Below are 18,827 nucleotides of genomic sequence, written 5' to 3'. Positions count from 1 at the left end.
TTTTACAGAATTGCTTTTAAAACAAAAAGATTGTCGCTTATTTATGAATGAATTATAATTACTTATATAAAAAATATGTTTAATCTACAAAATAAACATTTAAGTTATTTTTAAAGATTTAATCTTAAAAATAAACATCGCGATAATATAAATAGAATATACTTTAATATAGAAAAAATCAATTCAATCAGATTTTTATGAACTAGTAATAATTTTAATAAAATAAAAACATTTAAGAAAATCTATTCATAAGCAAAATAAAATTACTTTAGCATCTTATAAAATCATATATAATAAAACAAAGCATTTTATTCGTATTTCTATTAAGGTAGGCGAACTGAAAAGTCAAAGTGGGTGTTTAATCGCCATTTGCAAATCAGAAACATACAAAATATGGACAAAGAAAATAAAAACGAGAGTGGGAGTGAACTCTTTATAATATATTACCAAAAATACTATTTTGTTATTTTACGCATAATTAATTATTTTTAAATCTTAAAATTTTATTTATGCTATGGTACAAAAGTATTTTTCGTAATATTCTTAATTATTTTAATTAAATTTATATGACTATGATAAATTAAATATATTTATTAGCTTTAAGTTCATGGCAAAAGTTGAAATTAATTCGGTTTTAATTTTTTTTGACAAAGTTCATTGATTTAAAGCATTTTTACTTTAACTTAATATTCCAATATTATTTTTTTATATATATATAACAGACTCTTAATTCATAGAACATATTTCATTTATATAAAATTTCCTTGTAATATTGATTTTAGATATATGTTGTCATTTATTTGTGTAAATTATGGTTTTTATTTATTTATAACACAAATAAATAATATAAATGGATAACTCTCGAACTGACTGTGTTAACGCAAATAGAGTATAGTCTATTTTACAGATTTTTACGAATACGTATGACTCGTAGTTATTATTTGTATCATTTGTATATATATATATATATATGTTACTCGTTTTTCAAATATAGTTGATAAGAGTTTTTGGGTATAATTTTAAATATGGATATATTGTAAAAAATATATAAGACATGTATTTTTATTGCAATGAAAAATTATTGTATTGTAAATAAATCACCATTTAATCAGAACAATGACGAAACATTTGTAGAGATAAAATTAATACTAAATTAGTGATAGTTCTTATCTCGAATTTATATTTGTGTCTTTATATTATATAATATGAAAACAATACTTAATTTAGAACATAATATATAATTTATACTATATCAAAATTAAACACGTGTTTTTCCAATCGTTACTATTAAATCTGCCGATTCTAATTTCTGCTCATACATAACTATTGTGTCACGTTATTTTAAGTCTCTAAGACACATTATATAAACAATATACGTTTTATACAAATTAATCTTTCATTAAATACAATTCACAATAAATCTAGAATTTAATACGAAATTCGTTATTGAATACTAAGCGGGTGTTTATGATTGGATATTTCGATTAGGTATATTATACATTTATAAACACGTCACAAACAGATGTTGTTATTGTATAATATAATATAAAAAAATATTAAATAAACTTAAAGTTGCCTAGTGTTACACTGAATGTTATTATAATGTGTATTGTGCTATCATGGGCTCAGGTGGGTCTAGCCTAGGCAATACAATGGAAACTTCAAGCTGTGAAGCCCTGGAGGGTCCTTGCGATGATAATTCAAGTAGCGTACAAATAGCATCTGAGAAAAGGCAAAAATATCAAGGTCGACAGGTGTTTGTCATATATTTATATATTATTACAATATGTGTATTTGTACTATAGGAATAAATTCATTATATTGGAATTGTTTGGGTCTTGCTTTGATATTTTTTTTCCTTTGTAGTATTGTGTATGGTAAATTGAGAACATTATTGAAATGTTACTGCTTTATATTATTACTAGGTCAATCGATAAATTGGTGCGAATTTACATAATAATGTTTGCCATGACAGATTTTGTATAATAAAACATACTTGCTTTTAATATTATATGTTACATGTGCATGTGCTTTACCAGTGTGTTCTATGCACTATATAGATCAGCCACACATACAAGGACGGAATAGCGTTGTCCGTAACGTCTCAGATTAGTAACTCTGAGGTTGTGGGTTCGAGCCCCAGCAGTAGCACTCGAATTTTTATTTATAAAAAATGCGCTATTATTATTTTTTATAAATAAAAATTCCCCAGCAGTAGCACTAGAATTTTTATTTATAAAAAACGGCCCCAGCTGCAGGGACATATGTTGGTTGTAAATTATATTACTCACTTGGTACAGTTTTTCTCCGTTGTAACGCATTGGGCTTATGCCTTGATTATTTTATAAAAATAAATAAATAAAAAATATATTAGTTATATGGTCCTGAATTGTATTAGTATAGCTCTACGTAGACCATCGGTTAAATTGTCGTAAAGTATCTGGTCTTCATAAAAATGTCAAAGCCAAAAATACAGATGTTTTCTTCAAAGCAAAGTATTGAATTTAAGACCCTTTTACTTATCTGAATATAGTCATAATTACAAAATTATATTGTCCTTTGCATGTTAGCATTTTTTACTTTTACTTTAGCTCTTATAATAGTACCTCGGTTCTTTTTAAAATATAAGAAAGATATACAAGCTTAGTAAGTGAATGCCGCATGAACAATTTTAAAGTAACTTAGTAACAGGTGCTGAAAAATATATAATTTCACAAAAAAATAATAAGAAAATTAAGTGTTTCAGTTTATTTTTTAGAACTGATTTAAAAATAATACAAAGATACGATAAACGAGTTTCTTTTATTTTTAATTTATTTGCCGATTAGTTTAGATATGGTTTATGTTCATATGGCAGTAATTTATAACTTTTATCGCAAATATTGGCATTTTTGTCTACGTTCGATATTTATCTCTCACGTTTTCAGGCAGAAAATTAAAATTTCTTATTGTTTGGAATTAATTATTTTCATCAAGAGTTATCCAAAAAGTGTTCGATATATAATATAACGATCATTAAGAGGAACGGTTAATAATTAATCAAACGCTGACATTGACTTTTCAAAGTTGTTCGATTCAGTCCTATTGTTACTACAAAATGAAGACTTTTAGATACATTTTGGCCCAAAAACATTCGCTTTCATAATATTTCATTAAAAATTGCAAACCAACCCTGATGTCTTGCAATGAATTTTGCCTTGTTGGAATACATTTGTAGCATAAAATATATATTTTTTTTCAAAAATAATTTATTACAATGAATTCTAACAAAAATTATGTGACCCTCGCACATGAACATGATTCCTACTCCTACTGATACCATACAACTTCAGAACATAACGCTTCTATATGCTTCTAAAGATTCTTAATTTAATAAACAATTGTTATTTAACATTCTAAAATGGCTTTTGTTCAGGTATTGCATTCAAAAAGCCATAGCTTCTGTAAAAGAATATCTTCTATAAGTCTACAACAATCTAAGGTAATATCGATGTCCAGATTTTTTTAAAGACAGCATAATATACCGTTGTTATTTGTTTTCTTCCTAAACTTTAAATTAAACATAATATTTACTATTTCGCAAATGGTACTTATAAAGTCTGGATTCAACCATATAGAATTTTTAACGATAAAATTCAGAAACTACTGTATGTAGCTCTAAAAATTTATTTACTATTTAATTGCCTATTGATGTTACTCACAATGTGCTCAAAGACCGGAAGATTTAAATAAGTAAATTTTTAAGGCACGTTTATTCAGTTGCAAGCATCAAATATAACTTATCCAATTCATAATTGGTAAATGGCTTTTTATTATTAATTATTAAATGAGTTACACGTAAACTTTTTAATTTCGCGAAGAATATGTCTAGTAACGAAAAATTCCGTTTTATATTTTTCATTTATTGTGTTGATTGCTTAGTGTGGTAATTACGACATATATTGTATTATTTTAGTATAAACATAAAGCTTTGTGATCTAATTTTAATAACAAAATAATTCACACTTTAAATTAAAATCGCGATAATCAAAGTCCACTTTTTTTTCTGGCTAACAAAATAATAATAAAATATGGTAAAAAGCGTTAAACGGGCCGCTAAAGATGCTGTCAAAATATAACTGGGATGCGAAGCAATAGGAGCACCACTTACTTCATATCTCACAACCCCTTAACACGACGTTTGTTTTTTTTTTGTTATAGATCATATGTCGAAATATGTTCAATCTTATTATATTACAGGCCGGATTTAAAAAGGCAGTGTGCCATACTTTACTGACCCCTAATGTACAGCTTAAAGCTCTTTAGTATTATTCTGAGGAAAAATATAAATTGTTATCATTACTTTTTTTCATTGCCGACAGTTGCTAGCATTTTATTCGTAGCTAGTATTTGATATAAAATCATTATATGGTTTGATCTGGCTATCAATAAATTTTTTAACATTGCTTTGCTTATCTATACTCATACATTTTCATAATACCTAATATCGGTGTAATCAATATTTTTCGGTACGATTTGTTTTAGCATTGTGAAATTAAGAATTGATATTTATTTAACTATAAGATTGCATTTCTATGTTTACATGAATATTTATCAAGTTACTTTTTGGGTTTAACAAGTTTTACGAACCCCAAAAATCAAACCCCATGGTCAATAATCCAACTTATAAATTCTACTTTGATTGACTAACTTAAGCCATGCATTGAATCTCTGAATTTTTAGAGTTCTATCAATATTATTTTAAAGTTAATTAGTTATTAGAAGGATTTCTGAATAATATAAAATTCTGTGATATATTAAATAATAGTCATTTATATAAAATAGACTTTTTTACTGATAAAAACAAGGTTTAATTAAACTCTTTTTATTTATTAATTTGTGCATTGAATATATTATTTTACTGTAATATTTTTGGTATTCCAGTTTATCTCGCTATAAAAAAGCGCCGGGCCAGATTTTCCAAAGCAGTCGTATAAAGTAGCATTGTTCGCAAATATAACGAATATAACAAGGCTGTCAAATATGCTGTAGTAAAATAAAAGCAGCCAAGTCACCTTTCGTCCCTTCAGAGGCGAAACGTATCAAACCTTTTCTCCGGTCCCCTGAGATACCTGCTAGCTGCCATTGTGACGTGACAAGGCTTTCTCGAGAGGGTTTGGATGAATATTCAGGGGGTGGAAATTCACTTCACTTTTACCGTCATTACGTGACTGAAATCTGTGCTCAAACGACCGAAAGAATCATTTTCAATTGTTTCGATCGACCGACAACCGTCATTTAACAGATTCAAACCAAAAACCCATTATGAAATTTTCTTCGTCGAATTTTAGATTTCGATTAATCTCGCGAGGCAAGAGGAATAATTAATTTGAAAGTTTTGATCAGAGTTTGACAACTTTAATGGGCACATAAAATGAAATTAAATATTCAAGTCTGATTTTTAAATCATTTGCACAATGGTATAATACGGTATTTCCAACTGAAAGCTCGGGACTTTTAAAAGCGTGTATTTTATTATATTTTAAAAAATAATTTTGATTTTTTAATTCTACTAATTATAAAGTTTAAAAATATATATACATATATTCCGAAATATATTTAGTTACGTTACATATACTACAAAATTAAATTAATAAACTTTATGTGCATTTTTCATCACGTACATAAAATTTATTTTACGTAATATTAACATTAAAAAGCTCGTATAACTCCGTCACTATGTAACGAAAGTAAATTTTATTAAAATATTCTTGAATGATAAAATAACTATATAATTATATAGTAGTCTTTAATATTTGATTTAACTTATAATTGCTTTATTTTCTATGAATAATGTTTATGTACTAGTATTTCAGACGATAATAAAATAACCAAATTCAACACAGCGATCGTTTTTATAATGGATACTATTGAATCTCCTTGTTAAAAAGTGAATGCAGTCAACTAGAAGTGTGGTACCGAATTTCAATTGGAGAATTAATTAAATTGGTCGATGTCGATGCTTTACAGTACGAGGTTGAAACTGTGTTATTTTTAAAACAAAGATCAGTTTCAAACATCAAATTAACTGTTCTCATCTAACGCTTTATTACTAATTTGCTCATGCATAAAATTACCTAATGAATTCTTAATTGAATCACATTATTTATAAAAATAAAATTTGCTCCGAAACACGTTCGTTTTTATTATTCTTCATTACAGTCGTAAAAACTTTATTATTATTTTTATAATATTGTCTTGCGAATAAAGTTTTGCGGAGTTTTAGGGTCGTTTCAATAAACGTGACCTGTCATAAAATCTTACAAGAAAGAAATCTGACACTAACTTACAATCCCAACTAAGTAAATAATAAATTACGTTATGACGACATATTTGTGTTCATAGTAACGTATGTATGTAAGAGTACATTTATAAAATATAAACCATGTTCTCTTCTCAATGAAGACGTCTGTTTTACTGATTTATTATTTTCATAATAAATTACCACAATTTCCGCATAAGGAATGTCACATGTTATCTTACAAGTTAAAGGAATGTTGCTTTAGCTAAATACCTAAGCCTAACTTAAGGCACATCTCATTTACGTCGTTAAATTGAATTAGTGGTGTAATTAATAACATTATTTGCTCAGATACAATATATATTAAAAATTAAAAAAACGTTTAAACGACATGAAATGTATTTATCTTAGACCTAATATTAACGAGCAGACTTCCGCAAATATGTAATAGTCTTATTTTCGATTGAATTCTTTAGCTATGAACACACAGTGAAATTCTTTGTTTGCATGCACTGTTTCAAGAGTGTATTTTTTTATTGTTGACAAATTTGCGTCAACTGCCTTCAATATCGTTCATTGTGTATGCGTTTATGATCCTTAATACTTAAGTGCATCTTCTCAGCGGCTCGTTTCAAAAGCCCGGTATGGAATTTGAGTGATATATTTTTTGTTTGTTAATAATAAAAATTTATTATTTTTTTTATTTTTGCTTTATTTGTTTTACAATAAAATAAAATAGATTAAATTAATGCTTACTAAATATTTAAATAATATTATCTGAACTTCTGATTTTTATAGTTGTTTGGATAGTTCCTCATATTCATTAAGAAACAATTTCAATAAATATAAAATAAAAATATTATTAAAATATCTATTTAAACTTCACAGATATCTGCAATACGTAAAAATATAATTAGGCATTAATTCATAAAAAAATATGTAAAAATTGATAAATATTTAATATCAAATTGAATCACACTTCTATTCACAATCAAAGGTAATAATGCCGATCATGCCCGAGTTAACTCAGATATTCATATTTTGTGAATTCCATTTTCAAAAATCAGCAATGCTTAAAAAAATATTATCATAGCAATTTTTTTGTTAAAAATTAAATAATACGAATATTTTTTTATGTTTTACCACTGCGTAAAAAGGGTGGGTGCGTGCAAAAAGTTTTTGAGTGATTTTTAAAAAGTACTGTGACAATGAAGAGGTTAAATGATGCTATTGAATCATAGAAAAGCCAGTTCGTTATGTGATAAAGCGTTTTAACCGTCTAAGAAAAAATGTTTTATTCCTCAAAATGGTACACCACCGTAAAAAAATTATAACAGCTTAAGTTGCAAAGTATGCGCCATAATTCAAAAAGGAATAAAAATATCCGTCGCTTTGAAAAAAAAACGCATGCCATCCGGCTTTACTTTAAAACGGCCATTGCTAATCTGCTGAAGAAGTTAAGGCCAATTTAACGTAAAAAACTCGCCAGCAAAAAGTGTGGACAATTTTCTGTTCAGACGCTTCATCTGAGATTTTATTAGAAACACTTTTACTAACATTCACACTTGGACATATCAGATCTTCAAAAGTCTTTCAACTGCAAATAAGAGAAGGTCCAGTCGCCGCTTCGTTCTCCACCATTAAGTATCAAGAGTTGCAAAGCTCGCTGATGAATCACAATGAAGCGGACATCCAGACAATTGTTGCACTCGATTCTTCGACAAACAAAATATGTCCACGCCTTTAGAAAGTGACATATGCTTGCTGGACATTCTTCCGAGGTCGAATGGTGCGACCGTGCCGAAAAACAATATATGGCGATTATCAAAAACACTCATTGAAACATTTTCCATTCTTGAAACATTACAGGTCGAAAATATCCCATTTGTATGAGACGCACGAAAAGTTCAATCCGTTTGTTAACAAGAAATATTCTCGTGATATTTTTATACTACATATAAAATAAGGTAAATTATTTATAACGTATTACCAGTATTCTCATCGAGTTGATACTGGTATTTCAGTGTTGAAAAAATGTATCCATCGTTCTTATTATAATAGGATATACAAGTGCTTGGATGGAAAAAACCCGAAATTCATACGCAAGAGATATCGTTCACAAATGTTTTTCTAAGGGTTTAGAAAGAGAAAGGGTTTCGTAATCCCAAATTGACCTTGCCAATGTGCGATTGTAATGCGCGACGACATGGTCACGGCCGCCCCTGCATTATGGTACAATTGTCGATCCGCAAAGCGGATTCGTCGAAGGTGAAGTGGTCCTTCGTGCCACCATGTGAAATATTCGCCCTCCGTGACCGGAATCGATTATGGGAATTTCCCGACCACCCCCAAGTCTCGTCGCCAACCAACCACCCCCACAGGCTATTAAGTCGATATGCACCGGATCGCATTGCCGATTGGATTACCGGAATTGCTTCTCTTTGCCATGATGCCGATTCGACGAAATGTAATTCAATTTGATTTCTATCAGACTTAGAGGTGTGTACTTTCAGTATTTTAACCAATTTTTTTTTATTAAAATCTCCTCATTTGGAAACCGCCGTCGATTATTTACAAACTTATATGATGAGTTTTCTGCACTGCGGTCAGTGTTTATTAAGGTCGGGACGCACCCAGTCAGCGCTTTGCCACTTTTTATTAAGGCGCAGCGCATTAACTCGTGTCGAACGTTACGTAACTATTGGGTCATTGTTCGATTAATCTGTTAACTGATTAAACAGTAAAAATTATGAAAATAAAAAGAATTCTTTACGCGTCTGCTACCTGTTTACTAGGCCGCAGTCACAACATTATGGTGTGTGCAAAATATTTGTTTATAATTATAATTAAGAAATACGTTATTGATTGAGAAATATTTAAAATAAATATTCTGATATCTTGTTAATGCAAGGATTTTACTTGAATTTACGCATTGCCCGTAAGAACAAAACCTCTTACGCATTAAGAGCGCTATAAATGCATTCAGCATTTTTCACGCCAGCTAGTGCGGACCGTACGTGACAATAGACGGAATAAACTCAAAGCATCAACATATCCATTTGAGACGTTCTGCTAGCGTTATTATAATACAACAAATGACACAAGGATCTGAAACAGTTGGTTGCAAAATTGCCAGATCTCACATATGGTCAAAATATTTAACGGGTATTCCAAACCTATTCAGATAACAGATTGCAATCTGTTTAAACTCCAGAGTAACAGTCATAAAAGTATAGTTAAAAACAAGCTTATCTAATTACAAACACAGTGACATAAAAATCAGACACACAGCGCTCAAATTTACTTCTGACAACACATCAATATGAGCTTGCTTATTTGGACGTATAAGGGTTTGTAGAAACTTGAACCATGAGAAGCTGCCGATTATCAAAATATTGATAAACCAGCCGCTTCCCTCTTCACGCCAACCCAACCACAATGCAGATAAATGCATCCTTCGGATGCAGACACAGATAACAAAATTTGGCAAATACGTTAACATCATTTTACAACTTTGCGTAAATGTAAATTGTTAATATATCTTCATTGTATTAAAACATTGCCTTTGGCTCACTTTATTATTTAGACGACTTCATTGTGATAGGAAAAGCCTGACACGTATCAGTGGGTATTATGTCATGCGAAAACCCTAAGATTGATTAATCCCGAAAAGCACGATCTTATTGGACCAATTTTCCAAGAAATTCTAGATTGATACTGAATTTTGAATGTAACATCTAATTATATTCATGTTAAATCGTTTCAATATAAACAACAGTTAGATATTGCAATGTCTACATTAAAATATTTTCTTATAATTTTGCATTAAATGTTTTTTTATTAAGTATATTCAATAAATATGGATTATTTTGACCTTATAGTGAAGTCAGAGGTTGAATGTAAATGTGTTGAATCACATCATTACCTATACAGCGCTGTAAATTAACATTATTTGGTTAAGGTACATATAAAACACAATGGTAATTTACAGCGATTTAACTTGCTTGTCGGATCAATGATAATATTTATTTAATTAATATTACATTGTGAATAATATATATCTAAAAATGCATGAGACTTATAACAATAAAAAAATCCAATTAGGTCATCCGCTTTGCATATATAATGCACGCTGACATCCGAGCGTAATTAAATCAAAGAATCCGCTCTCTCATCTGAAGATGAAATAAATTATCATTAGGTAGAAGCCTTGAATATCGTCCTCGGTCTTATTTCTCTAAATAAAAATAAAATTCATGGAATTTAAAGACGTCTTGGAAATATATTTTAAGCTGAATTTAAATCATACAACCTTCGTCAAAATTTAATATATTTTATAAATGTTAAACACACATACTATATATATTAAGAAATTTTAATAACATTATCTACTATTTTCTTCAACAAATATATGATAATATAAAAACGATGAGCACGCTATATGGTTCGAAATAAAAAAAAATTATATTTCGATCGCAGTATAATTATTATATAATATATAGTAATGGGTAGATCATAATGCGTCTACCAACTGCAAGAACCTAGATGATGAGAAATCAATACTACCAGCCGTTTAAGAAAAAATGGATTTCTTCATTAAAATGGGACACCGTGGAAAACATTTTAACGGATTAAGTCACAAGGTATGCGCCATAAATTAGATAGGATTAATATATCCGCCGCCTTGAAAAGAGATAACTAATGCATTCGGTCCTATTCTTAACCTTCATCCGTCCCTCAAATCGACTGTACACTAAAGTCCCTCGGGTCTTTTTCGACCCAGGCAGAAATTTTTGACTTAAAAGAAACAAAATGCAAATTAATTAAATTAATTTTATTAGTAAAGGTAATGTAGACTGTTTGCGAATAATAAAGAGCGATTTATAGGTTAATTATTTATTTATTACATTTATTACATACATTATAGGAAAGTGCCTTACAAATAAATCTTTTACAATATTTACATTCTAATGCATGTTTATTGTCCGATTTTGGGCAAATGTGACATCTACCTTTTTTTTGAACACGTATCCTTGCTGTTGGTAGTTCTAAAGGAGATGTAGTTGTGCATTTTTGTTCTAATATAAATTGTTGTCTTTTATCAATAATTTGCCCACGGTTTCAATGAAAATTCTCCTTTGATAATTTTTTTTTATATTCCAATCTGGATAAACTCATGTAAATATAATAAATGCAAATGATATAGATATATCTAATATATTGGCAAAAAAAGTAATTGGTCATCTATTGGTTTTTCTTCGAGTACTGTAATTGGCTATTTTTGTCTAAGGCATCAACTCCTCCTTTCGTTGCATTATAATCTAATATAATGTTAGGTTTATTTTCAGAACCACCTGACAATTCCTTCGTTATGTGAAGAGTGCTCTGAAGAACAACACATTTCTTTTTTTTAGGAATGTATGACACTAAAGATGTATTCTTTGTAAATGCAAATTTTGAAGTAAAAATTGCTTTGCCTTTTACTTCGAGCAATACGGGTGGAATTGACGTTTTATTTTTTTGAATAGTGCCAATCATAGTATTTTTTTTTATAAGTAACATTTGACCTTGTTCATAAGAAGTGAAAAAGTTGTCAACTGTTACATTTCTCCCATCAAGTGGTTGACACAAATCTAAAACCACTCGCCTTCCTTGATTCCTTTCAGGTGCTTCACCAGCTACTTTTCCAGTGTATATATATATATATATATTCCAAACATAACTATTTTTGCTAGCACCCAAAATTTAATCCCATATTTAGCCAGCTTTTTTGGCATGTATTGTCGAAACGGACATTTTCCGCGGTATGAAAATCAATTGCTCATCGATTGTTACATTTTCGCCCAGATTATAAAGATATGGTAGTATTTCAACCCATTTATTCTAAAGTTCTCGAATCAGGGCTAATTTGTCAGTATTTCTTCTAGCAGCTCGTGTACTACGATCATCAAATCGAATGACTCGATATAATTTTGAATCGTTTTAGTGACATAGTAGCCCTGAATATATGTCGACCCTTTGTTTCGTGACATAACTTTTCCAAATCCTCATTATTCAATTTATATATACCAGCTAACAACAAAAGTTTAATATATGCATCCAATTTGATAATATCAATATTTTTCAACCCTCCTTATACACGATTTCCTTCCAAAATGGTATTTTGAATAATAATAGTTTTTATAGAATTTGTAAACAATAATTGAAATGCAGAGTTCTGTTGATATGCGAGAAACAGCATACCTTGTGATTTCAGGGGTAGTTCTAATCATGTTTGATGATGATTGACGGCTATGTTGAAGGCTTTGATCGCCATTTAATACCTTTATCTTTAGAAAGATATGATGTAGATCCAGGAGGTACATCATCTATGTCACTATCAGAAGTTTCAGTCAATTCTTCAATATGATCTGACGTCTCTGAGCAGGTATCATTTCCCGATGAAAATTCAAGTTATTATCTTCTATTATAATCACTTCAAAAGAGTATTTCTTAGAAGGTGATAAACAATAAACATCTGTTTGCGCAGGGAATTCCAATAATTTGACCTAAAATAGACTTGGGTCATTTTCGACCCGAGGGACTTGAGTGTTACTTTTTTTACAAGAGGTAATCCAGGTAACATATTTATTTTTTCTTTTCAAAAATTAGTTTATTATCTCAACAAAATCAAAGTCACGAAATTACAGATATGTAGTATTAATATTTTAAGATATATTTGCAAAACAAAATCGCTTCGGGTCGAAAAAGACCCGAGGGATGGATGAAGGTTAAAATGACCGCTTCTTACCTGCCTTAGCGGCCAACTGCAATTCGAATTCAAAAGAACTCATTTTCTGTACTAGGAATCACTTCATCTCAGACAGTTTGTCTGAGAACCACCTCTCCGAAATTGTCTCTAACTCTACTAGCATCTATACTTGCACATCCACGTCAGAGTTCAAGGCATCAGATTTTCAAGGGCTTGGACTTGAATCAAGAAGAAGCCGACTCAACTTCAAACCAGTGAATATTTTTGAAAACTGCGACTGGTCTACAGTTCTTGATCCACAATTTTCCGCAATTATTATAAATTATGCATTTCCAACAATAGAGGTGAGGTCTTGAGAATTGGCTTGAGACGCAACCCTTCAAAATGAAATCAGCTCTATGCTTTAACAATTACATTAGTATCGTTTACATTAAACATCCGTTTACTTTCTATTGAATAACATCTATTTGAAAACAGCAATCATTAATTAATAGAGTAAAAGTGTTCGGAAATCGTTAGATTTTCCGAATTTATCGGATACCTTTAGTTACACAGTATTCAACAAAGGGCAATTATTTCTTTAGGAATGAATCTTTCGATGAACTTTCGAAGACAAAAAGCCTCGGGGTCGAACGTAGAAAACTTCCGTCCCGGAAATTATAGCGTCGTAAATGCGAAAAACTCGACCGGGACTAAATCAATTTCGCGATAAGTCCGTCCCGGTCGCGGATAATGAGAAGGTTACGAAACCATGCAAAAAAAATACTCTCTTTTTTTGTTCTTCCAAGATCAAGTATTTTACATAGCTGTTAAAAAGTTTTAAATTTCGCGAAATAAACGGGGAGAAAGCCTAAATTGCCAAAGTTAGCGATTCTTACCATTCTTCGACGAGTAATAATACGATGTAACATTATTGTACATACAATGGAAAATCAAAAAGTTAAGCAATTTCAATTGGGGTCACAAAAAATATGTTTATCGAATCAAAAAAATATTTTAATTTATTCAGCGACCTTATTCACTTCATAAATTATGAGAGAAAAAAGTATATTGATCGTGTCTTATTTCGCCAAAGAAAGTGCTGTAATATTATTTACATTGAACGTTGTGCGGAAATTTTAAGATGTTCTTTCACGTACATAGAGATTATGAATTTGATACAACTTTTTAAAAATAGACAATTTTTAAAGAAACCACAAAATATTTTTTTTTTAAATATATTAAATTTTTCCATAAGTCTGTGTTTTTTTATTACATTTGCAAAAATGTGTAACTTTTTTTATAAATTAACGACAATTTCACTATTCTTTTGGTGTTTGTTAACAGTAGTTGTATCAATGCTGCTATTTATCATTGTATCGATATTTTTAACCCTAAATCAACAATGGCAGAGGAGATAAAATAATTTCAGTTGAGCTTTATGAGTTTCAACTCGGCCATAATGCGACAATAGCAGTTAAAAACATCTGTAATTCAATGCACAGGGATGCCTTTACACTTAGAAAGTATCATATATGTTGTTAGTGAGTATATTAGGGCTGCCATCAAAGCAGGTCCAAATTTAACGATACTGAAACTAGCATAAAAGCTCAACATGTCGCCTAAATCAGCTTACAGACATTTAAAAAAATAGAAAATATAATAATTTGCACATATGTGTATCACATACAATAGGCCAATAATTATTGTTTATAAAACAGAAAGAATAATTTTTGAGTCGAATTGTTACTGAAAATGAAAAATGGATACTATACACGTGACGTAAAAGGCAGTGGTTAAGCGCTAATCAACTCCCAATTCCAACCCCGAGAACAGGATTACACCCCAATAAGATAATGTTATGCATTTTGTGAGATATAAAGGGCATAATTCATTATGAGTTATTGGGTTATAGGCAGACAATTACAACTGACTCATAGTTTGCTCAACTAATTGGGTTTAAAAGCGACTTAAAGCGTAAAAAGACCTTTCCTTATGAATTAAAAACACCCTCGTGTATCTAAGAAGACGATAAAAATAGCAATTGATTTTCTTGGAAACTCCTTTCTTACAAAATCCAAACAAAAACATATATTTAGATCCAAGGAACAGTTTTTATGTTAAAAAAAATAGTTTACATTAAAGACATTAAAGAATTTATTGCTTCCAAAAATACACTATATTTTTAAAAAGATATAAAAAAATTGATTAACATGTGGAAAATGATTGTAGAACTTTTTCTATTTACCTTTTTTATTTTTTACCGAATTATATATTGTCCGTCTTTATGAACAATATATAATTCGGTAAAAATTTTATCGGATGGCTACCTCATATTTTATTCTCTAAACCTCATCGCTCTTCTATGCACACTTTAGTTAGCTACTATTATATTCTTTGTTCTGTGGTTACCATACAGTTGTTTTTGCTGCTATTTTACAGAATATCTTGCCATATTTTATTATGTTATGAAAATATGCATTTTTACGAGCTATCTTTTTTTTATATTTCACAGAGTCACGTCCTGCTCGCAAGGAGTACAACCAACTGTCTTCCAAGGATACTCTATCCAATGGCAAGTCTTACGTGGCCAGGAGGAGCGAGTCCTTCCTGGAGCCCAATAATGGCAACGACTCGTGTTCAGAGTCAGACTCAAACAGCACAGACATCGACTCCAACGACGACCTAGAGGGTAGCCGTGCCCAAAAGAAGCCAAAAGACAGCGACGAAGAGAAAGTCAGCCAAAACGACGACAAGCTGAACAACAATGAATCAAACTCATCGTCCAAATCGCAGCGCTTGACAAGACACTCAAGCCGACATGTCTTCAGCGACGACTCAGACTATGGTAAAGAATATAACATTAATCACGAGATCACAATGAAGCCATTTCCTTTCGGTTGGCACGCGGTAATGTCACTAAAATATAGCATGAATATTTATGGAGTTTCATTAAGTGGTTTAATGAATCTCCAATTTATCCTAACTTAAGATAAATAATACATATGTTATATTAAAAACCGATTCTTAGTAAATCCGAGCGGCTTAATGGCCCTTTTAACGATTCTGTATAAATAATTTCAATATAACGAAAATTGATAGTCCCGATTTTATTACAAATATTTCAGATTGTAAAATTGAAGTGAATTTTCTTCATCAATTCAAAAAGTTCTTCTGGCAAATAAACTCCATGTTGATCTTCTTAAAGACTTTCAGTAACGATTGGTTTACTCACTGAACGAGTTACGCGGCACTGCTTAAAGAATAAATACATTTTTTTTATAAATAAACTTTTTTTTCTAGTCCTACAAATACGCTTTTTTTTTAATAATTGAATTTAAATGGAAAGAAATATAAGTATAATAACCATTCACCGGATAATGAAACGGAAATTATATCTATGTTTATGATTAAATCGCTCTTCTTTCTGTCACAAATGTATTATGTCTGTTGCATTCATTGTTATAAAAATCTATAAGTCTGAAAAAATAAGACTGCTGGTACTTATATTTTGCTTGGACATGTAAGTTGAATAGAATTTTGTAATTAACCCAGATACAATTTCACTTACAATAAATAAAAATTCTTTTAATAGTTTTATGTTTATTACTGTAAACAAGTGTATCGTTTATCTTGTGCTTATTTATTATCATGTACTATATCCATAACAATACAGGCTAAAGTGCAAAAGTATATTTTAATAATTTATGTTATCTATCTATCTGCATCATACATGTAATTATTCTTGATAAAAATAAAGAGACATTCGTAAACAAAAGCAGATCAAGTAAGGAGTATAAAATAATTTAACAATTTTAGGAAGAGACGAAACATCAATGGTTCTATATTGATTAGGAAACAGTTTTTTTATTTTTATTTTCGGTCGTGCAACAACTCCAAAGTTAAAATTAAATATGGCAGTAAAAATTAATTTATCTAGATTTATGGATTTTATCTAAATTTTTGTGTATGCCAAGCTGAAAACAAAGTCAGAATTTCCAGTGGAAGATCAAAACGAAAGTGAAGTTTTGAGGAAATAAAGTGAAATTCTGTGGTAGCTTCATGACTTATATAAAATCAGCCAAAGGAGAGAATATCAACAATTGCCCTTCCTCGATTATTTTCGAAGCGGATCACTGACTATCAGATTCCCCCCCCCCCTTTAACGACTTTAAATTTTTCATATGTAGTAATAATTATATACTTATCATTATGTATATTTTTCAGTGTTATATTTTTACTAATACAAATACATTTTCACCAGTAAATATATATTTCTACTAGCGAAAATATGACTGATAGGCGCTAGTGAAAATATATTCTGCTCTAATATGTCTATGAAAATCAATTCGACATTTGCGAAACGTCCATTTGCTGTTCAAACCCAAATCTAACCTATACAAATTAACCAAACCCAACTTGAACTAATAAAAGTTTTAGTTTAAAAACTTTCATTCGGTCGTCGTCTCAGTGGGAACGCTCGGTAATGAGCGTTACCACTGCGACGGCGATTTTACTAGTTTTTACGTGGATTTTCGACTTCTAAGAAGGGATAATTGTTTTTTGCGCTCTCCTATTGGTCAAAATTTGGTTTAGATATGCTTCATTCGATTCTCACTTATTATAAGTCGTAAAATTGTTATAAAAACTCATAATATAAACATTAGATAACCGAGCGTGTCCATTGCGAGATATGCTTCATTCGATTCTCACTTGTTGTAACACGTAATATTCACTAAAATAGTTTTAATTTGAACGTTATATAACCGAGCGTTTCTACTGCGACGGCGACGGAAATATTTTATTGCTTTTGACATGGATGTCATTTAATGAAATAATCTAAATCATAATTAAATGGAAATAATAAAAAAACGACCACTGACAAATTAGCAAAATTTTACTTTTCCCCCCCTCTGGGAAAAATTGAAAATAAGCCTCTGTTTATATTGTTATTTTCATCTACTGAAATGTTGAATAAGCATTCTTTATTTGTGAACTTAATAAAAAATATTATTTACCCCTTTCATATTGCTAGATCTCGATGATTTTTTACAGAGAAGTAGATAACCACTACTAAAAGGTTAGGTAGCCCTGCTATATAAACTTTTTTGCCGTTGACAACCGAAATATAAATATTTTTACTTGGAAAACGATAGCAATAACTGTACGTGTCTTCGTGCAAGATAACCTTGCTCTTACAAAATTCCAAGAAATATAAATGGATTTGGAATATAATAGACACCCTATTATATCCAATTGGGGTGCGTTTAGAGGGGCGCTACGAATTTTTGTATCGAAAAGTCGCTTGACGTGTTTTATTTTCAGAATAAAATTTAAAACATATTTGTAAAAACGGCTTTTATAAATTATGTCACATGTTTAAGGGGGAGTTCAGCGGATTTTTGACGGTGTTAAAGAAACAGGAGTTTAGCTCAATAAAATCTTGTGACATAGGGGGCGGGGGGTAAAAAACTCACGAAAAAATAACGTGGAACTCCTTAAAGCGTGAATCGCAAGGCGGTTGCTCCACTCGCTTTGCATTATCGCCAAACCCGCTTATATAATTTAAAATAAATAGTCACTACTTTAATTGTAGACTAACAATAACGCAGTCGCTGATAGCCATTCTGCGGTACAAAGGATAATTTTAAATGTAGAGTCAAAACAAATATGTTATATAATTTTAATTATTAGAAAACTGCAGTTTTTATTATTTTTCGTACTAATTTAAGGGGAAATGTACAGATTATATAATCCATTTATACGGATATTTAAAATTAAATAACCATTTTAATTTTATTATTTTTTTATTAATAC

The 18,827-nt window shown here is 30.1% G+C and overlaps 1 protein-coding gene across 1 annotated transcript in view; it reads left to right on the top strand.

Moving 5' to 3' along the window:
- The window catches only part of LOC148234873 (uncharacterized), a 125,637-nt gene that overhangs the window by 99,581 nt on the left and 7,229 nt on the right, over positions 1-18,827 (top strand). The window contains exon 3 of the mRNA XM_088185456.1: positions 15,526-15,858. Within this exon, the coding sequence (XP_088041582.1) occupies positions 15,526-15,858 (333 nt within the window). The remainder of the gene's footprint in view (positions 1-15,525; positions 15,859-18,827) is intronic.

The sequence above is a fragment of the Plectrocnemia conspersa genome, unplaced genomic scaffold (genome assembly GCF_051122295.1).
Source record: "Plectrocnemia conspersa isolate PC_06_02 unplaced genomic scaffold, ASM5112229v1 ptg000005l, whole genome shotgun sequence".
Lineage (NCBI taxonomy): Eukaryota > Metazoa > Arthropoda > Insecta > Trichoptera > Polycentropodidae > Plectrocnemia > Plectrocnemia conspersa.
Note: the sequence above shows the minus strand (reverse complement) of the source record. Positions and strands in the feature narration are given on the sequence as shown.